General features: G+C 42.3%; 1 protein-coding gene across 16 annotated transcripts in view; it reads right to left on the bottom strand.

Annotated features, from left to right (window-relative positions):
- Positions 1–22,549, bottom strand: part of KIAA1217 (KIAA1217 ortholog) — a 774,831-nt gene that overhangs the window by 99,993 nt on the left and 652,289 nt on the right. For 14 of the 16 annotated variants that reach the window (XM_029236747.1, XM_029236752.1, XM_029236745.1 and 11 more), the window contains 2 exons: positions 19,084–19,282; positions 15,042–15,135 (listed from right to left, as the gene is read on the bottom strand). In XM_029236747.1, the coding sequence (XP_029092580.1) occupies positions 15,042–15,135; positions 19,084–19,282 (293 nt within the window). Of the gene's footprint in view, positions 1–4,288; positions 4,718–15,041; positions 15,136–19,083; positions 19,283–22,549 lie in introns of those variants that run through there. The other 2 variants (XM_029236755.1, XM_029236761.1) reach the window with 2 other exon arrangements.

Consider the following 22,549-nt stretch of genomic DNA (forward strand, 5'->3'; position numbering starts at 1 on the left):
GGACGCTTAAACAAGAATTAGATTTTATTCTGACATCAGAACGGTTCATGGCTGTCAACTGTATAATCTTTAATGACGTTTTGCTCTGTCCCCTCCGTAATTTGGGCTTTACCTTAAAGCCTTGGTTTCTACACTTTGCTCAGTTACAAGAGACTATCACCATTTCGCCCACATCCTCACACCAGCTGTATTATTTACTCTTTAACGCTTTTTTTTTTTTAATTTTATTTTATTTTTTGCGGTACGCGGGCCTCTCACTGTTGTGGCCTCTCCCGCTACGGAGCACAGGCTCCGGACGCGCAGGTTCAGAGGCCATGGCTCACGGGCCCAGCCGCTCCGCGGCATGTGGGATCCTCCCGGACTGGGGCACGAACCCGTGTCCCCTGCATCGGCAGGCGGACTCTCAGCCACTGCGCCACCAGGGAAGCCCTTTAATGCTTTTCTTGATGTCAGTGTTAAATTGACCTTTTCTTTCTTACCTAGTTGTGATGAACGATCATATTCATTAACTCTCAGGTTCTTTGTGCTACTTATCTTTCCAATACTCCGTACAGCAACATTATATAATCATGAAAATGTAGGAATCTGTTTTTCTATGTGCTGTCAAAAATCACTGGTTCCAGGTGAAGGACAACTTTCAAAGTACTCTGAGTAGGGATATGCGGGAGTTTCCAACAGGGTTATCATAGGAGCCATTGCTTCAGCAAAGAGGCTGACTTTTGCAAATAATGCTATAATGCCTCCCAACTCTTTTAAGCCAAGATTGCTTCATTCAAAGCATCTCATAATTTGAGGTGGCTGCTGTTTCTTCAGTTGACTTGATGGCCTATTCTCTTTCAATAAAAATATTGGATAACCTAAATCTGGTTAGCTCCAAATCCGTTTAATTTTTGGGCCAGGCCCATGCATTTCCAATTAATGAGCTCTGGTCCCACTGCAGGGCTGGGCTGCTATCTGAACAGGAAGCGGGGACCTGGCTACACTTAACTGCAACACGGACGGCTCAGGGAAGTCAGACATAGAGTCTTTTCCTAAATCAACCAAGAAAACACACCTTGGGGGACCCAGTGGGGTGAGAACTAAAGCAGGGGGGCACTAGAGATGGAGAAAGAGCTGGTCTGAGGTTTTTGTCACTTCCTAATTTTGTGATCTGGACCTAGTCACTCCATCCATGCCAGGCCTCCAGAGTCTCAACTGACAGGTGACGGGTTATAAAAGATGATGTGTAAGACCTTATTTCTACCTCTGAAACTCTATGATTCCAAGTCAGCCAGGCCTGTTTCTTGAGGTAACTTCAATGACACAGATCAGGTGTATTTCCTCAGCCACCAGTCTGGAGTAGCAGTTCAAGTGTCTCAGGAGCAGACGTATCGCTCCTGCAAATTACATGCAGACCCCATGGGCAAAAAGCAGGACAGAAAGGAAATGGCTTAGCACCAGGCGATTTATAGCTTAAAAACCTTTTCTTCCCTCTTAAGAAAAATCAACATGTGCTTTTCCCCCTACGAATATATATATATATATACATATATAAAAGTTACACGATTTATATAAAAGCATTTATATAAAATGCTGAGAAATTTAAGAAAAAGTGTAAAGAAAAGAATGGTTCCCAGATACACACTACTATACATAAATTAGATAAGCAACAAGAATTTGCTGTATAGAACAGGGAACTATATTCAATACCTTATGATAACCTATAAGGGAAAAGAAACTGAAAAAAAAATATATGTAACTGAATCACTTTGCTGTACACCCAAAACTAACACAATATTGTAAATCAACTATAGTTCAATTTAAAAAAAGAAATAAAAGAAGAATGGTCCCCTGGAAGCTCTCTACAAATTAGGATCTTGGACCAAGGGAACCTGTGCTGAGGGTGGCCGGATGCAATCTCCTATAGTCTGGGCTTCCCTGATGGGGACCCACGGAGAAGACAGAAAAACAAAACCCCGGGAAGAAAGCAACATGTGGGTGCAAAGAATACAACCTGAAAATACCAGGACAATAAACTCCCTGTCAGAGGTAATTTCTGCTAACGTCTGTATTTACAAAAGCCAAGCCAAGAGATGCGGTTTGGATATCAAAGGGCAGAGGGTGTGGCCTAAACCCCATCCGGATCTCCCCAGCAATGGCTAACAACCCAGCCCGTGCTGAAGGAAGAGGGAAGTCCTGTTCTGATCCAATTTGCTGGTTGTTGGCCAGCCCTGGATTTTATGCAGCCATGGAGCTGGAAGCAAGTTGCCTCGATCCTGCAGCCCAAGTTCAGGGCTGTGATGAGCAGCTGCATCCCTGTTGATGCTGCTGGCAGTAATTACTTCTCATTGCAAAGCACCAGGATGTTTTTGCAGCCGAGTGGATCTCTCAATCTTCGGGCAGTTGGGGGGTAGGTGTGTTCAGGAGAGCAACAGTCCCTGCCTCTGGGGTGGCTTGGCTAGCTGCCCTGACTCCAGAGCCCTCCACCTCTGATGTTCTGTAACTTTCTTGCTCTCCTTCTCCTAACAGCTCTGCCAGAAGCCTGAAAGGGCAGTAGGCAGGCACATGTAGGCAAATCTCCATTCCAAGACACTTTCTCACTTCCAAATCAGGCTCATGAATCAGCTCCCTGCCCTATCCCGGGAGGATGGTTTTTATGAGTGACGCAGCACATGAAGCAAAGAAGGAAGCAGGAAGGAGGAGAGGGTAGTTCATCCACAGTGCTTTTTGCAATCCCCACGTGATCTGACTTTCACTGTGTTCTTCTTACTCCAAGTAAGTTGCAACCAAGTCCCCGGATAAGCAACCAGTCTGATACTAGGGTTTTGGATGCTACAGATCGAACCCAAAAGTCCCCAAACTGTACAAAATAATTTCTCTTGAAGCCGAATAAGCATTGCTCTTTGATAATTATTATTTCCAAGATAAGTTATCTGAATCTGACGACAGACTGGGAGTTCTTAGCTACTGGTAAGGAAGGGTGTGCAGTGTGGGATTTAAAAACAGGGACTATAGACACAGTCAGCCTGGGGCTGAATCCCAGCTTTGCTCCTTACTAGTGTGTCATTTGTCACTTAATCTCTCTCAGCCTCAGTTTTCCAACCTTAAAATGGGTATAAAAGTACCTATGCCTTGGGGTTATAATGATGACTAAATGGAATAATATATATTAATTGAGACCATATTGGTTAACAACTTCTCATCCATAACAACTTCTCATCCATACTAACTAATCTATAAATTGAGATAAAGATAAACAGATCCACGCACACATGTACCTTTAAAAGGAAACAGACTGCCTTAAAAGGACATTGCTCTTATTAAATGTCTTTAAAAGAAATAAATACAAAACATTGTGACTGAACTATTACAAGAATAAGACAGAATAGTTATCTCAAGTCAATATAATTTCTGCCAAAGGTTTTTTTTCCAGGTTTTTCCATTAAACCTGATAATAGCAGGCTTATATCTGTTATATAAAAATTGCAGACATTTTTAATGTTATACATAAAGCTTAAATTGATATTTCTTAAAGAATTTTTTAAAACCCAGATAAAAAAGCACTTTATATTTTATTATTATTTTTTTTTGCGGTACGTGGGCCTCTCACTGCTGTGGCCTCTCCTGTTGCGGAGCACAGGGTCTGGGCGCGCAGGCTCAGTGGCCATGGCTCACGGGCCCAGCCGCTCCGCGGCATGTGGGATCTTCCCGGACCGGGACACGAACCCGTGTCCCCTGCATTGGCAGGCAGACTCTCAACCACTGCGCCACCAGGGAAGCCCGCACTTTACATTTTAAAATGTAAAGTGATGTTCACAAGGAAAATACAACAAATAACGTTTTCCTTGAATGTTGAAAGAGGCACACTGATCCCCCTCCGCTCCCCCCAATTTGTACCACGCCTTCAAATTTTCATTTGTCTCGGAAACCGAAGGCAAGTCAAATACCTTTGTGAAAACACTGAAAATTATCACAAAACACATACATCAATGAGATCTGTACTAGCAAACAAGGTTGACACTTGAAATTCTTTTCTAAATTATAAGGTTAAACAGAAACTAGATCATGAGATTATAGATTGGAGACAGCCAATGTAACTTAAATGCATTTTAAAAAACAGACTAATGCCAATAACAAAGAAGTTTCCTTCTAAGCAGTGTGCAAGAAGTTAAAATAAAAACCTAGCATTTAAATTCCACATTGCATTGAACTTGAATACAGAAACGTTAACTCAAATTGAGGTAAGTGTGCTACAGCAGGACCAAAAAATTCTGAAAATCCTATTTTGTTATAAAGGCACAGTTCTTACCTTACATCTTCCACGAACCGTTCTCTTCTAGAAGAAACTTTCTAGACGTGCAGAGACCCTGAAACCACCCATCTCTCAAATGCTTCCAGCTCTGCCTGTCTTGATGGTAACTAAATGCAAGGCTTGGGTTTTTTACAGAGGGAAGTTTTAGTCAAAATATGTGGTTTAAAGGAGCTGTATCCACCCTTGTTAAAACTATTTCACGGACATTCAGAGGTTTTGTTTCTCCTCTGTGAAAGTTAAATCTGAGTAGGAAGGCATTTTTCCCGTCCCGGAAATCAGCATAACTAAAAACCAATGCTGAGTTAACAAGAAATGTTTCTTCCATGTGTTCCGTCTGGCAGAAACGGCAAGCCATATCAAGGGAACACGTGATGTTTATAAATACAATATGGCTCATGTTGTCATAACCTCTCAACGACCAAAAAAAAAAAAGTGCAAGGAAAAGCAAGCAGCCACACAGCAGGAAAGATGAGATTTGTAACACTTGGAAGCTGCCTATCAGATATGCATATATTACTCTTTCTTGCGTCTTAAAAAATAAAGCTGGAAGCAGGGAGGAAGGAAGAAAATACCTTGCTCTGGATAGCCACTGTATTAAAATGTGTTTGCCCAGCTAATCATTTCAGTAAGAGTAATTCCTTACCAACTGCCACAGAAACATATTTTCGCCTGTCAGAAAGACACGTCATAAAAGGGACACAATGAGGTGCATCCCTCGAATGCCAGTTCCATAGTGTTAACTCCAGCAAAGGCAAGATGGCACATAGCCTGTAATGGATGTGACAATTACAGATGTCTGTATCATTATTGATTATTGACTTTCTGATCTTCTGCTAGATTGGAAGATCTGTGAGGGCATTTACCATACTTGGTCACTGTTATATCTTTGGAACTTGTACAAGAGCCTGAACCACCAGAGGGACTCAATGCATAATGGTTGGGTGAGTGGATTAGCGAAACTTCACAATAACGGAAGTAGGTTAACTGTTCCAAAATCATCACCCCTACTTGATAAGTTTGGAGGTATTTGAAATACTGATTCCCATTCAGTCTAAAAGCAAGATCTGTCCTGCTGAGTTATAAATACAGTAAACCAAGATCTGTCTTATTTAATTCGTTATCCAGAGATTTGCTTACTTTCTACCACGGGTGAATTTAACTCTTGAAGATAAAATGCAGGTATGTGTGCGTTTCTGACAATCACTTAGTTTAATCTGACAAATCTGTTACTCTCATCTTAAATTATAGGGTAATTAACTGTGATAAAATTATATTTATAGGATGGGTAATTTTGTTAGAATAGACATTCTTAGTTCTCATTTTGGTCAGGAATTATTCCTGGGATAAACAAGGGGATGTGCTGTAAATCTCAAATGTTTACACGTGCAAATCACTGTACTGGTCTTAGCAGAGAAGGTATTAACTAAAAGTTTGTGATACGAAAAGTGCTGACATGAGCCCCTTTTCCAACCAGACGTTTAATGAGAATTTCTTCAAAGCAGGACATTTTCTCAGGAAAACAGAGAGTGTGAAGATGAATGGAATAGGGGCTTTGCCCCCTGAAGCCTGGAGTTTAGAACAGAACTTAAGATGTGCACATCAATAACTACAATGTAGACAGGAAAAGGTGACGGTGATCAGAGGCGGGGGGGACAGGTGAGGCTCTACGGAATCAGAGAAGGGACAGTAGCGAGTGAGGCTTGGAGACGAGAGGAGTAAGGAAAGGCTTGAAGAAGACAGTGGCTGTTGAGTTAGGTCTTCAGAAATGGGCAGCACATGACGTGGAGAAAAGGGAACCCTCGCACACTGCTGGTGGGATTGTAAATTAGTGCAGCCACTATGGAAGACAGTACGCAGATTCCTCAAAAAAATAAGAATAGAACTGCCATATGACCCAGCTAGTCTACTTACGGGTATTTATACAAAGAACACTAATTTGAAAAGATATCTGCACCCCCATGTTCACTGCAGCACTATTTACAATAGCCAAGATATGGAAACAACCTAAGTGTCCATCAGTGGATGAATGGATGAAGCTGTGAAATGTACACATGCATAAACATACACACATACATACATACAATGGAATACTACTCAGCCATAAAAAAGAATGAAACCCTGCTGTTTGCAGCAACATGAATGGACCAGGAGGGTATCACACTAAGTGAAATAAGTCAGACAGAGAAAGACCAATACCATATGATTTCACTCATATGTGGAGTCTAAACAAAAACAAAAACACCAAAATCAGTGGACAAACAAGATAAAACAAAAACAAACTCACAGATACAGAGAACAGATTGGTGGTTATTAGGGGGAAAGGACGTTGGGGGAAGGGTGAAATGGGTGAAGAGGATCAACTGTATGGTAATGGATGGAAACTAGATGTGCGGTGGTGATTGCTCCGGAGTCTGTACAGATGCCGCCCACCCGAAACTTACATAATTAAAAAATGGGTGGCCCGTGGACACTGGTGATGAAGACAGCAGCGTGGGGAATGACAGTAGTGACTGTAGTGGTAAGAAGGTCAGTTGTGGAGCTGGCCTGTCTGGCTCCGAATCTAGCTCCACCTCTGATGAGCTGTGTGGCTTTGAGCAAGTTCCCTAACCTCTCTGATCCGCAGTTTCCACATCTGAAACAGGCGGTCATAAGAGCTCCTCTCACACTGGGTTGTTGTGAACAAATGAGAGTGATTATGAGTACAATACTCAGCACAGCACTTGGCACAGAGTGTTTCATGGCTGTTAGTTATTAATATCACTGCCACTGTGTGAGCGAAGGGGACACCAGGGTGGCCGGGTCAAGGAGGACCTTGAGTGAATGAAAGAAAATTAGTTAGGAGTGGTTTCTGAAACTTCTGTTTCTAAGGGATTCTCCTGTCTTCCATTTCTGTAGGATTACTTTATCCTTCCCCAAATCCCAAACACTTCTTCTCAACCACAGCACTGCCCTGTAGAAGAGGGCTCTGAGCTCTGTGGAAGGGCCATTTCAGACATACATACTAAACGGTACATACTTCTTCTTTCTCTTTCTTCTATTCTTTCTCCGTTTTTTTGTTTTTGTTTTTGGTGGGATATCCTTTTAGCCCAGTCAGAACAGAATAGAATGAAGCATGTTCAATATAAAAAGAGGCCAGGAAATAGACACATAATAGAATTAAGAAGTGAGACAAATATTTAAACACGATATGTTACATGTCCTAAAATCTTGTTAAGAGCACCATTTCAAAACTTGCAAAACCTGAATGGAATGTCAAGGAAGGGAGGCTGTGGGCTGAGTACAAAGAGTCAGAAAGAACTGGGTTCAAATCCCATGTCTGACATATACCAGCTATTCGGGCCCGGAAAAGACGTCACTGGCCTCAATTTTATCATCTGTAACAACTGAGTCAGTTTACATGCTTTGTAGAGTTGTTGGCTAATTTAAATAACATGTGAAGTATTTAACACATTGCCTTCTACGTGGACACAGAAAGGTCTATTATCATATCTAGAAACACAATGGTATAGAATGAATACTACTCTTTAAAAGAAAATTAAATTAAATTAATTAATTTATTTTTGGCTGCACCGCGTGGCTTGCAGGATCTTAGTTCCCCGACCACGGATCGAACCCGCGCCCTCAGCAATATAAGCGCCGAGTCCTAACCATTGGACCGCCAGGGAAGTCCCAACTGAATACTACTTGTAACCTGACTGATTCCACAAAGAAATTAATAGAGTTCACAGAAATCATTACAATTTTGCACCCCCCGAAAAAGTCAAATTGGAATGTATGACAGAAAGAAGATGAAAGTAGGAAAAATTAAAAATAGAGTCCAGGCACGAAGCCAGCACACCACGAACACTCACGCTGTAAATGCCTGCACGCTAGCTGTGGGTGAGCCATGAATTTAATTCTAAGCTTTAGAGTAGCAACACAAAGAGGGAAAATGATCACTTACAAGATTCAAAGTGTCCCTATGATAAAAATAAACCAGGAGGAGCACAACTATTTCTGGTGATGAGAGCAGAGAGATATTTTTACAGTGGGTTCTCATTAATGACAGAAAATGAATAAAACACCAGTCGCAGCACCATGATTCTAGCGCTCAAAGCATGTGCTTAACAAGCATTTACACTCGCCACGGATGAGGCACCAAGACTGGCTTTCAGAGATGAACATGAGCTGGCGTGTGCCCTCGGAGAACTTACGATCTTGTGCGATAAGATAAGCAGGCACCTAAAGGATTAGAACACCAGGAGAATGTATAACATGCCTCCCCCAAAAGGAAAGATTAAATCTGACAGGGAAGGCTTCATAGAGTAGGCGGTCTTTTATTTGGCCTCTAAAAGCAAGTTTTTACTTTTTTGCATTTTATTATGGGCATTTCCACCATAAAATAAGTAGAGAAAATAATATAATGAACTCCCATCATTCAGCTCTGACATTTTTCAACATTTTACCAATTTTGTTTCATCAAATGCCACTTCTTGGGCTTGTTTGGCCGGAGCCTTTTAGAGCAAACCCCAGCAGTCATGCCGTTTTAGCCTGTAAATACTTCAGTGTGCCTCATTTTTAAAAACATAACCATCAAGCCATTATTATACCCAACAGAATTACTGGTTATCCCTTAATATCATCTGATTCCTAACACATGTTCAAATTTCCCAAACGGCTTCAAAGATGTCTTTTACAGTTGGTTTGTTCCAATCAGGATCCAAACAAGGTGCACACATGGCCTTTGGCTGTTAGGGGATAGAAGAGACCTGAGAAATAGAACAGTGTCCCCTCCCACCCTTTTTTCATGCCAGCAGCTTGTCGACATAATTGAGCAATTGTCTTGGAGTATGTTTGATGCGTGGAATTTCGGAAGGTATAGACAGTAAGTCCCCTACATACGAACCTTCAAGTTGCAAACTCAAAGATACGAACGTGCGTTTGCACGTCCAATCACGTAAGTTAGTTCACGTGTCTGGCATACATTGTCAGGTGTGTGCATCCCCGACAAATGGCTGTGCTTTTGTGTACTTTACTGTGCACTACTCTATAGAGTACAGTAATCAGTATCTTTATGTCAAGCCCAGGATGTCCGGAAGCAAGCATAAGAGCAGTGGCGATGTGGCTGGTACAGTACTACACAGCTGATTGTGTTAGTTGGGTACTTAGGCTCACTCGGTTGGACTTAACGAACAAACTGCACTTAACGAACTCGCTCTCAGAACGGAACTCATTTGTATATAGGGGATTTACTGTATGTGGGGAAGGACAGTGCATTTCAGACACTCGGAGCAAGAACTGAGGGGGCTCAGGTTGGCTGTTGGGATGGAGATGATATCGACCATCAGCCTGTGCTATTCTTTGCACAATGGCAAGTTGCGCTCAGGGACCTGACTTGGCAAATAGCTGATTGACTGGAGTAAAAAGAGCTGGGGAGACCGGTTAAAGGCTGTTGCATAACCAACTGATAGAAAAATAAAGAACGCCAGAACTACAGCATCAGAGCGGTGCTGCTAAGAGCCTGGGATCTGCAGCCAAGCTGCCTGGATTCAGATCTCAGCTCTGCACTCTCTTGCTGTGTGGCCTTGGGCAGGTGTCTTCAACAGACCTAAGCAACTGTTTTCTGAGCTATAAATACAAGGGCTTGTACCAATACCTGCCTCAAAATGGCGCCTTGAGGATTTACATGAAATTACCTGTCAACGTGCTTCATCAATGCACAAAAAAGTTAGCTATCATGAGAGTAATGGTGCAGGCCAGGGTGGCAGGATGGTGTGTAAGAGTCCTTGCAGAGTGAAATGGACGGGCTCTGGGGACTGGTGGGATGGGGTGAGAAACAGGAGTTAGGCCGTTGAAGACTCACTGATAACTCGACTTCTTAAATCTCTTCTCTCTCACCCTTCAAAGCACACAGGCACATGCGCACACATACATACCATGAGCAGTCATATACTCATTCACAAAGACAGAAAAACAAGGAGGAAAAGGCTTGGGGCTAAAAAAAAATTAGGATTTTTTTTTCTTCTACAGGATACACTGGAAACACTGGAAACACTGGAAGAATATCCATGTGGAGACAACCACTTGAAAGTTGAACATTGGTCTTGAACTCTAGAGAAATGGCAGAGTTAGGGACAGAGTTTTAAGGGTCACCCACATTGACCTAATGGTTAAATCAGTAGTAAGACAAAAATGACAAATGAAAAGGTGCAGATGAAAGAAAAAAAGCAAATTAAAACACACACACACACACACACACACACACACACACACACGTGAAGCCTGCCTGAAGGCACTGAAGACCAGGTAGAAGGAAAGAGGAAGAAGAAGAGTTAGTAAATGAAGGAGGCTGGGGTGTGCTTGCATGTAGGCAAGGGATTTAGAGATGGCAGTGTAATGGGAACCAAGGTTTCTAAGGAGACCATCCGTCATAGTGAAATGCAGAGGTCAGATAGAAGAGGTCTGGGGGGCAGTAAGTGAGTTGGCCATTAGGAAGTAATTTAAGATGCAGGGCAATTCTGGGGAATGCATTCTCTATGAAAATGTGGAAGCTGTCTTACATGCAAGTAAAAATTAAAGACATACAGGAAGGAGAGAACTGACGGACTGGAGCAAAGAACCTTGGGAAGTAATCTCAAAGCACACAAGAAGGTGGAAAAGCCTGAAAACTGTGGAAAAGCCTGAAAACTGTGAAAGAGCCACTAGGTTTGGTGAACTGGAAGTCCCTGGTACCCTCTGAGAGCCACAGAATGGAACAGCTCATCTTCTGAGTTGTACATGTGTGAATTACAAACTCATGAGTACATATGTAATTTTGGCAAAAGGGCCCGTTCCATGTGGTGAGCTCAGCCCCTTGGGAACTTAATTATCAAAGCTACTATCTAATGTGATGAAACAAAAGCCAGGCGATTCATTGAGATCTGGGTGATTTGCACCCACATGTAAAGAATCAGGGGATGCTCAGTCCCAGCAGAGAACCACAAGTCTCATTGGACAGACTAGCTTCAAAAATGCTCAGCTCAGGAAGGAACGAAAACTCCAAACTGAAAAGACACATGCGCCCCATTGTTCACAGCAGCACTATTTACAATAGCCAAGACATGGAAACAACCCAGTGCCCATTAACCGATGACTGGCTTAAGAAGATGAGGTGTGTGTGTGTATGTATGTGTGTATATACATACATATATATATATACACATATATATATACATACACACACAATGAAATATTACTCTTCCATAAAAAGAATGAAATATTGTCATTTGCACCAACATGGATTGACCTGGAGAATGTTATACTTAGTGAAGTCAGACAGAGAAAGACAAATACTATATGATATCACTTATATGTGGAATCTAAAAATATTACAAATGAATCTATATACAAAACAGAAACAGACTCACAGACAAAGAAAACAAACACATGTTTACCAAACGGGAGAGGGAGGGAAGAAGGGAGGGACAAATTAGGAGTATGGGATTAATAGACACAAACTACTATACATAAGATAGATAAGCAATAAGGATTTACTGCATAGCACAGGGAACTATATTCAGTATCTTGTAATAGCCTAAAATAGAATATAATCTGAAAAAAATAACTGAATCCCTTTGCTGTACACCTGAAACTAACACAATGTTGTATATCAACTATACTTCAACTAAAGAAATAAATCAATTTAAAAAATGCTCAGCTAGATGCTCAATGAAAAACTCGACACGTGTTTTCCCCGCCAAACGTCTATTCCACGCACGCCCTAAGGCCCAAAACCTCGGCGTTAATACTTTAGCTTTCCATGCTTCATGACTAACACCACTACCATCACTGCTCTGGATAACTGACCGTTTTGGATCCGGAGTCTCACATTTTCTCTTCTCTCACAGGCAAGATATTAAATTCATTGTCTAAGGAAAGTCCCCGAGGCCACCACAAAGTGCTGGCATTGCCGCTGTCGTACCTCTGCCTGGTCCCACCCATGTTTTCCGAGACACGCATGTGTATTGGTAACGAGTGGGCAGCTGGGAGGTCTGGCCCAGGCTGCCTCTGGAGGCTGGTGGATGAAGACCAGTGACATGAGGCGCAGGGCTGCACAACTGCCTCAGGTGAGCAGTTATCATCAAATTCCTTCCCGGCCACGTGCGCACTGCAAACATACGAGAAGACGGAGCTCTCCACCCACCATGCAGCTTGGTTTAGTCTATAGCAGTTGATCCTTGCTCTGTTCTCTATTTCTGTTACCATGAGCAGTGGGCTTATGCAGCTGCGTTCCTGGCAGGACTCAACAAAGCTTCCTTTCCTTTAATAGCAAGGCAGCCACCTTCATCAAGAAGGAGACAGAATTCCAACCCCCAGAGCCAAAAGGTGAGACAGAAGGAATTCCAGGTCTTTTAGCTTCTGGAATCCATCAATAGGGGCCAAGTTGCAAACTGCAGGCACGATCACACTGAGTTGGTTTTAAAACTGCGTTCTATTTCTCATTTCTAAGATGTCTTCACTGAAACCTGAAAGTTTTTCTGTGGGTTGGATGGTGAACATTCGTTTCCCCTCCTCTAGGGCAAACAGTCTGACTTTCCTCCAGAGAACACTGCTGTCTAAAGCAGGCTGTGGGCCACTCGGAAAGTGACCCACAAGGGTCTCATTTAAAAGTAAAAACTGAACAACTCTACTGAAACCCAGAGCCAAAGTACTGAATCCTCATAGACTCTGTCCAGATGGTTAATACTTGATTTTCTCCGTGCTCACTGCTGCTCCTTATGGAGATACCACATCTGCTCAAGAGTTAAAAGCAGGTGTCCTCTCCAGCCATAAACAAGATTTTCAGAGGTGATTCTGAGGCCCCTGTGCGGACTGCATGTAGCAAAAACAGAACTCTGAAACTCATGAAACTTTGAAGGCTAGATGTCTCAAAAAGTAAGGATCTCCAAGGAAGCAAGGACTCTTAAGAATGTCACTGAGAAAGAGAAGAATGGGGTCATGAAAAGCAAAGTGTACCATAAAATCCGGCGCAGGCTTTGTGAATAGCATGATTCCATCAGTCTTCACGTGGAGCTGGTTTATACTGAAAGTGTAATGCCTAAAAGCAAACTTCCAATTCCTAGCTTTCCTGAAGTAGCAGCACAGCCTCCACTTCAAATCACAGATTATTTCTGACATAAAAAAGCAGCCGTGGAGAATGTAAGAGGCCTCTTCCTCCAAAAGTGTGTAGGCTCTGATCCCACAATGTCATCACTCATCTTCCAGTCCAGAATGACATGGAAATTCTCCCAGCACTTTCTATCTTACCTCCTGGCCTCTTGGTCCTGAACTCACAGACCCTGTGTGGTAGGCAGAACAACGATGTCTTTGTCCTAGTCCCCAGAACCTGTGACTACACGGAAAAGGGGATGAAGGTGGCCGATCAGCTGACCCTAATACAGGGAGATTATTCTGGAGTCTTGGGCCCAGTGTTATGACAAGTGTCCTTAACAGAGGAAGAGGGAGGGCTGGAGGTGTGATGAGGGAAGCAGGGTCAGAAAGATGCTATTTGGCTGGGTTTAGAGATGGAGGAAAAGGGCTACAAGATGAAGAATGGGGGTGGCTTCTAGAAACTGGAGAAAAAAAGGAAACATATTGTCTCCAAGCTTCTGGAAAGGAATGCCAGTGACCTCTTGATTTGAGTCCACCGGAGTTATGTTGGACTTCTGACCTCTAGAACTGTAAGGTAGTAAATCTGTGTCATTGTAAGCCACCAAATACGTGATAATTTGTTACAGCAGCAGTACAAAAACTAATACCCACTGTCAGGAAGCACAGACCTTGAAGAACACTACTGCAACTCTAGGACAGACAGTGCCTGGGTTTCTTTGGCAATAGGACCTCCTCATTTACTTTTCTTCTAGTAAAACTCTTTTCAGCATCCAGTGCTAATCCTCAGAAAGGATGATATAAAATGGCGAGGCACCTTCTAAATTTGTGTGGGGCGATGGGTTGGGGTAGGGGGAAGGTGCATCTGGAGAAGTTAGTCTTTCTTTCTTCTCATTTTTACTGCAGAGGAACGTAGCGCTACTGTTAGAAACTCAATCCCTTTCTAATGGACTTGCATTAGTGTGATTTTACAATCTGTCTTTTCAGTTTCCCTGTTTTTATTCTTCAGAATATCCCTGTGTGCTTTGAATGTTTGGATAATCTTCTACAATGATCTAAATCTAGAGAATTTTAGCTCACAAAGCATGCGGATTTTTGTACTTTGCCCTCAACACAATTCAGGTGACATTGGATAATATTTAACACTATTTGCTGTTATAACAGCAAACAGTCCTGAATTAGGAGGTGAATAATTTAATTAGGCTGCTAGGACTTGGAATAGCAGATATAAGGATATTAATAGATTCTACATGCAGTTGTGCACGGGCTTTGCTGTTGTTGGTATCTTAGCCTTGTTTTTAACTGGAGAAAAAACAGCAAGAGATCCTCTAAGTAAGTTAATATATTATAGACCAAGAACCCTTTCATGTACAGATTTTCAGGACCCCCCTGGAGTAAGGATATAACTAAACTCCATGCTTAGAGGTGAATTAGGATGTGTGAAGCCCTGTTTCAATCCCTTTACTCCAAATGATCAGGAAATCTGATTTCTCTACCAATGAACAAATACTGAGTTATCAGACAAGAACAGCAGTAAGAACCCCCCAAATCTGGTGTTTGGGTGTGATTACACAGGGATCCAACGCCAGAAGGAGGGATGGTTCAACCCACAGAATTCAAGTAAAAATAGAACAGGGACACTTACCCTCACGTCTCCGTTCACAGTTTTCGGTGTGTGGTTGAATGCATGGGCAGGATCCTTGTTGTACACTTTGAGAAGGGATCTGTCCTGAATGTTCCTGGAATCGAAAACATCAATAACTGTGGCAGATGAAAGGAGCCTTATTTTGGCCATTTCCTCCGTCTGCCCGTAAGAATCAGGTAAAAGACATCCACAGACAATCTAGCCGTTGTGTGCTATCAACCAGGCAAAACGTTCTTTTACCATAAAAATAGGCAAAAATAAATAAGGCAAAGGAGAAAAATGACTTCGGCTTTTCTTTCCTTTCCTTTTTATTTTGGTCCCTCAGCAAAGTATTATTCTTTCCCCGTAGTTCTCCACCCGTAAACATCGGGTAGCATAAACCTTCTTCCAAGATTCTGGGTAATGAAAGCTAACACTTTAAGAAACAATAAAGCTCCCATATTTACAATACATTCAAAGGGATTTGGTTAATATTTAAATATTTAATTGTTTACTTTGCCCAGACACCTGGTTTTCTGCTTATCTCACGAATACATGCAAAGGAAAAATGCTTTTTTCCCCTTCAAACACCTCAAGCAAGGGAAAGAAAATGTATTTGCAGTCCAGAAAAAAAAAGTACCACAAAGATCAAAACTAGTATCTTTACGATGCCTTTTTTTTCTTCCATAGTGGATTTTTCTTTTTTGAAGGCATTTAAAAATTTTACTAGATTCTTCTCTCCATAGTGGATTTTTAAAACTACTGTTCTACATACAAGTTGAATTACAGGAAAAGCAGCGGATAAATTCTTCCACTGGTCTGTCTCTCCCTCTGAAAACACTTAGAACCCTGGAGTCACTCGTACTGCTGCAAAGGACAGAACCGCAATTCGCTAAGAGCCTACCTCAAAATTATTTAAGAGCTTAGGAATGTCTACGAAGTCCTTCGCCCTCTACCTGCGGCTTTCATCAGCAGAAGGGACACCCCCAGGAACGTTTAGCCCCGTCTACACTGTGATTCCTGCCAGTGCCAGCGTGGTGAGCTCAGGGAACCCTGTGCAGGAAGACACGTTCCTTTCCTCCAGCTGCAGCCACATGTTTTGTGGGCTGATGGCAATCATTGGGATTATTGGGTTGTGTTTCTGTTTTCAACGAAGTGGAGCATCCTTGGACGAGGCTTGCTTCCCTCCATCAAATACCCGTCAGTGGTTGCTTTAAAGCAATGACTAGCTTGCACGGTTGCTCCAAATTTCAAGCAGCTCATTAGAAGTCTGCTTAAGGGGAGGCGTGCGGTCCTTGTTATTAGAAGGGACTAAGTTACTAGGAGGTAAAGAGGTTGCGGAAGAAAAGGATGTGGGGATTCACTGCAGGAACTCACCCTGTGGCTGGGAGGAGGAGGAGGAGGGGGCAAAGTCCCAAGGGACGATGTAAAGAAACTGAAAACCTTACTTGAGCCATGAAAAAAACTCAGTGTGGGTCTGAAGGTATTTAAAACACAGGAGGTTGATTTATTAATTTAGAAACATGTTCATCCAAGATGAACCAACAGTAAAGGCCCAGCTTGCATTTACCATGGCAACATTTACAACACAGAATTTCAGCCTAAACTCTCTGTAGCATTTCCCTAAGGAAAAGATGGAGAACCCAACACTATGATGAAAGAACCAAATGTTTAACAAATATACCGTCACTTCAAAAATATTGGATGTGAAATGAAATTTGTCTCTGGGTTTAGAAGACTAAAGCCAGTGTCTTCAGGTAAAATCTACACGCTACATTTTTTTTTTTTCTTGCAAGGAGCGAGGTTCTATTTAATGCTGATGGTGAAATAAAATAAAATAAAATATACTTGGGGCATTTTATGCATAAAAGCAAAGAATAATAATTCTTTGGAAAGGACATACATGTGATCATCTCACATAAATATTATAATCATCACCACATAAACACATTTTATCCACTTAAATATTTTTAGATCCACTTTTTATATGTAAATCAAAACACTGAAAAGTAAAATTATAGACAAATTTATAAACCAAGGACTTTCCACTTAAACATTTTAAATGAGATTTTAAAAAAATCAGGCTATCAGTACCGCAGCCTAAGAATCAAGGAGACCATCACTTCCGCAAATAGAAACAAACTAACTGAAAATTATTATTGTTTAAAGTGATCACTTCTCTCAAGCTCTGCTTTCGTTTATTGGGTTGGCCAAAAAGTTCATTCAGGTTTTCCATAACATCTTATGGAAAAACCAGAATGAACTTTTTGGCCAATCCAATATTTTATCAAGTGAATTTGCATCAAGAAAGATCATCTCAGTTTGGAAGTTTTGGGTACCTTTTCCTCTTTGTCGTCCCTCCCATTTCTCCTTTTGTGACTACGTCACAACATTCCCAAAGAATGTGTGCAGGAAGTCTTAGTAGTCATACTCTGAGGCTTGGGAAAGCCTCTAGAAAAATCGTGACTCATTGTAATACAAAAATTCTTGCACGGGCTGCAAGACAGTGGGGTCCAACTGCTTACAATAATCTCATCAGCCTTGAGCTCCACAATCAGAAGTGGCTTTGTGTAGTTTCATGTGTATTTATTATTACCATATCCCTCAAGTTCTCTAACTGCAAAACGCAGACATTCAAGAAGATGGTTGTCCATGTTAAACCACTACATGGGATTATATTACTGTGAACATACTCTCTAAATATCGTGTGATTACTTCATGTTTAAGTTTATGCTTTGTAAATTCAGGGGTTTTTTGTGACAGCTTGATTAATAATTTATTTCAAAAAACAAACGTGAATTTTCTGAAACCCATGAATATTGAAACATGTTTTTAAAAAGCAGGAAGGTTGGGTAACAGATATAGCACCTATACCTGAGGGCATGTGTCGAACCTTGAAAGCTCTAAATTACTCATATGCCTTGGTACATGCCTAAATATGTCATTTCAGATCACTGTTAGATATTTATCAGTTTACATTTATTATGCACTAAAGACATATTTTAAAAAAGTAGTTCCTATTAATTCCATGATGAAGAAACAGGAAAGTCTGCTATCCCCACAGGGAAGGGATCCACAAGTCCAACTTGGGGCCCAGATGAGTTGAGGGGAGAACATTCTGAGGGAATAAAAAATTCTTGGCCAAGAATATGGACAGTCAGGTTTGGGTCTGGGTTTAGAAATTAATCGGCTACATGATCTTGAGTAAGTCTTAACATTTATGCATCTGAGGTTCTGGTCCCATCAAATGAAAGGGCTGGATGAGTCGCTCAATCATTTTTTTCCGCTCTAGAATGTTCAGCGGCTATACTAGCGACTGCTTACTTGCGTTGATTTAAGTCCTGTTTCTCAGGCTTGTTTGGCTGGAAGAGCTCAGATGGTCTCTTCTATTCTATGCACAACACCACTGCGGTTGATAAAGATGTTTCTCTTTCCATGCCACCTGCCACAGCATGACTCCATTTAGCCTCATTTTAGAGTACATTTTACTAGAAGCCCAGGAGAAAGCTCACTGAGAAAGTGGGATCCTTTAGTAAAGGCCAACTATTTAAGAAAGAAATGGAAAAGGAGAATGCTTCTTGGCCTCCTTTCTTGTGGACAATAGCATAGAGTCCGCTGCTTCTATTCTAACTTGTTCGTATAAAGAATAGGCCAGTGAGATCATTACCTAAAATGTCTACAGGCTCTGTCTGTGATGACAAGAACCCTTGAGAAGGAGTTGGTTAAGTTCCACCTGTAAGTATAACCTTCAACTCATATGATCTTTCTGGGCCTTAGTTCCCCTAACTCTTAGATAAACAGCAGACTGGCTCATTTCTTCCATTCCTTTCAGAAGTAACATACAAAGATCTGTGTGGGAGAAGTCTGTCCTCACCTTTGTAAACCAAACCTTGTCAATAAGTTCTAGAAAACCAGATAGTGGTTTCACACCTGGGTAAAATAAACCTGCCCAGGACAACAGGTGTGCTTTCTTCACTGGAACACAAAGAGATAAGGAGTCGGTACCAACCGTCAACGCAAGATGGCGGAGACACGCACACGAACAAATGACGTAACAGCTTACCTGACATCATTTAACTCATAATAGACATTTCTGCCTTCATCTTTGATGTAAATGGCGACACTGGGCGACTCCAGCATTTTCATGGTGAGCTGCTGTGGAAAGGCACTTACGAAGAGAGCACGGATTGTGTCTGCACTTGTAATTTCATTCGGCATCCTGAGCTGCTTGGTTTCATCTCCATACTGGAGATAAAGAACCCCTGCACACAAGATGGACACAGTTATCAGCCACAGACCAAGGCTCACACGGCACACAGCACAAGCTAAGCCACTTCTGCCCTACCACAGGCAGGAATGTTCCGGACACGCTTGCAAAGCACGTCACAAGAGACATGTGTTTGGAATGTCCAAGAAATGCACTCTCTGGTTATGATGTAAATACCCACTTTTATTCTTTGGAGTCCAGGCAGGTGTTAAAGAGGCTCATTTTCAACTATTTTAAAACCAAAAGGACAAGAAGCTAAGCTTTGGTAACCTAAGGCAAAAGACAACAATACTCAATTCCCTTGAAAGGTATATTTAGGAATTTGACCCCATAGGGTGAATTTTTTCCCACGTCTTTCACTGACCAGGAACACAATCATTATAGCCATAGGTAAACGACATAGGTTATGTCTTTATGTCCATTCAGAAATGTTTTAAGTGGAAATGCATTTCTGTGGCTCTAATACATATTGAATGCTTATATCAAATGAAAATATCTACAAGAGCCTGGTGCCCCAACGTGTCAGAAAGAAAATGGAACAAATCAGTTACACAAAGAACAACACAAGCACAGGATCATAGCATTTTAAACTTCCAGGGGGCATGTGGTTCCCCATGAACCATGCCTCCCAGCCATCATGGCCCTGTGGAGTGTCCCTTCCCACGTGGGGTCCGGGCTTGGCCATGTGGCCTGCTTTGGCCAATGGGACACTAGCAAGTGTGATGCAAAACGGAAGCTCAATACGAGTTTGCACAAGAGAGCTTGCCTTCTTGGTGAGTGTGGTCTTGGACGCTCCCTCACGGAACCAAGCGTCCATGGAGCCCAACCGAGGCCACATGAAGAAGAACGGAAGCCCTGACTGACGGCCCCCGCTGAGCAGCCATTCTCCAGCCAGGACCACTGGCCAGTCACGTGGGTGCACCATCTTGAGAGGGGAACCCTCAGTCCCAGGAGAGCTGTCCCAGCCGATGTCCCGTGGAACAGAAATGAGATGCCCCCTCCACACACTGCCCAAATGGCAGAATCTTGAGCAAATAAACAATTGTGGTTGCTTTAGGTCACTATGTTTAGGGTCACTTGTTGTTCAGAGATAGATAACTGCGTCGGGACGGAAGATCCTGACATTTCGTTTTGATTCCTACTTCTTGTGAGAATCTCCTGAGGCACTCTACCAGGACCAATAGAGTAATTTTTGGCAGGAGAGACTCAAAACAGAACAGAATGTGACTTGTGCTTAAATATGGCAGTTCATGTAACCAATTTATGTCCATCTCCTTCTGAAATTCCATTCAGATGACAATGAAGAATTAAAAAAGCATAAATCAAAGAATTAAGGGGAGGAGAGAGGAGACAACAGCAGACGAGAGAAAGCTGACACCTAGGTCTTCAAGCACAGAACTCTGCATAACTGCAGGGCCAGGGAAGTTCAGGAAAAGAGGCACCAGATCCTTCTGAAGCTAAGAACGCAGAGTGAGTGGAAAGCATGAGGGCTGGCTGAATCTTTGTAATGGTGAAACACACTTCCTCCATCCCCCTGTCTACCCCATTCAGCCAGGCGATTGCCCAAAGCCACAGCAGAACCACTGAAGAGGTTGAACCCACGGACTGGATTCTGGGTCACGAGGCACAGGGGAAGGTGCATGAGGTGCCCTCTGACAAAATTCTGGCAAAGGGCTGACGTCTTGGTCAGGAAACTGGAGGAAAGCTGACTGTCCTCCAAGAACAGACCAACAGATTTTTGAGGGTAAGGTTTAGATTCTGTCCGGTCACTCTATCGTGAAGCACCCTGGGCCATATATAAAAGCCTCCAGTGAGGACAACCGTGCCTCGCTTATGCATGAACAGACTAGCAAGGGTTAATAGACATTTCATAAAGCCTCTTTCATGTGAGAAATAAACAGAAAACAGAAACTCAGAAGAGATGAGACAGTCCAAGAAAAGGGGAAATTTGGAGGGCAAGAGCGAGCTCTGGGGACCATGAGAACAGAAATGACAAATTCAGTGGAGAAGAAAAAGTTGACGAAATCTCAAAAAGGGCAGCAAAACAACTAAGAGAGGGGAAAAGGTGAGAACCAGTAAGAACAATAGAGAATGACTTCAGAGCCTCTCAATTCCTAATAACGGGGATTTGGGTAAGGAGGTCAGGAAAAACAGAGCAGTTTTCCAAAAGTATTATAAGATTTTTTTTTTTTTCTCCCCAAACTGAAGGACATGAGCTTGGAGACTGAAAGTGTTCATGAAATGCTCAACACACTCAGGCTTGTCACTGAGACGTTCCAGATGGCAGGGGAAACACAGAGGTTCCTACAAGTTCCCAGTGGGTGTGGAGAAAGTCACAAGGGAAGAAGGAGAAGTCAGAAGGGCATTCGCTTTCTTAACAGCAGCCCAGAAACCAAAGACAATGGAGACACAGCCTCGAAAACCCGGGAGGAAATATTTTTGATCTAAGTCTATATTTATCCAAACCATCCATCAAGTCTTTCATTAAAGTCAGCTTGCCAGCGAGGCCTCCCCTCACCACCTTCTCCAAAATTTCAGCACCCACTCTGTCTCATATTTCATACCCCATCCCTGCTTCATTTTCTTCCTGGGTGTTTTTCACTAGACACTGTAACTCATATTTTCATTATTACTACTGTTTATTGTCAGTCTCTCCTGCCGAAATGGAAGCTTCATGAGGCCAGGGATTTAAAAAAAATATATCCAATTCCTCTTGTCTCCTTTTAATTTTTTATTATGTATTTATTTATTTATTTATTGGCTGCACCTCACGGCTGGTGGAATCTTAGTTCCCCGCCAGGGACTGAATCCGCCTCCTCGGCAGCGGAAGAGCAGAGTCCCAACCACTGGACCGCCAGGGAATTCGGCCAGGGACTTCTTTAAAAATGTTTCTTGTTGATGTTCACCAGGGCATCCTTAGTACCTGTGATACTACCAATGATATAGTAGGTTCTTAATAAATATTTGTTGAATGAATGAATGAATGAATGAATGAATGAATGATTTATTAGTCATCCAAAAGGAATGTTCATTTTGGGATCCATCTGGGCTATAAGAGCTTTTGCTGCATGATGCGAACAGCCTAGGAATCTCGTTCCTGGTTTGGATACACATGAGAAGCACGTTCTGAAGTGGCCATCTCCTTGATCGGAGCAGACCTTTTGCGTGATACTTAGCTTCTTCAGAGAGTTAGTTTTCTAGAATTTCCATGCTGTCACACGTTTTTCAGTGTACAGAAAAAGCCTTTCAAGCCTGTCTGATC

Source organism: Monodon monoceros, unplaced genomic scaffold, assembly GCF_005190385.1.
Source record: "Monodon monoceros isolate NGI ecotype Baffin Bay Population unplaced genomic scaffold, NGI_Narwhal_1 Super_Scaffold_21, whole genome shotgun sequence".
NCBI classification, from domain to species: domain Eukaryota; kingdom Metazoa; phylum Chordata; class Mammalia; order Artiodactyla; family Monodontidae; genus Monodon; species Monodon monoceros.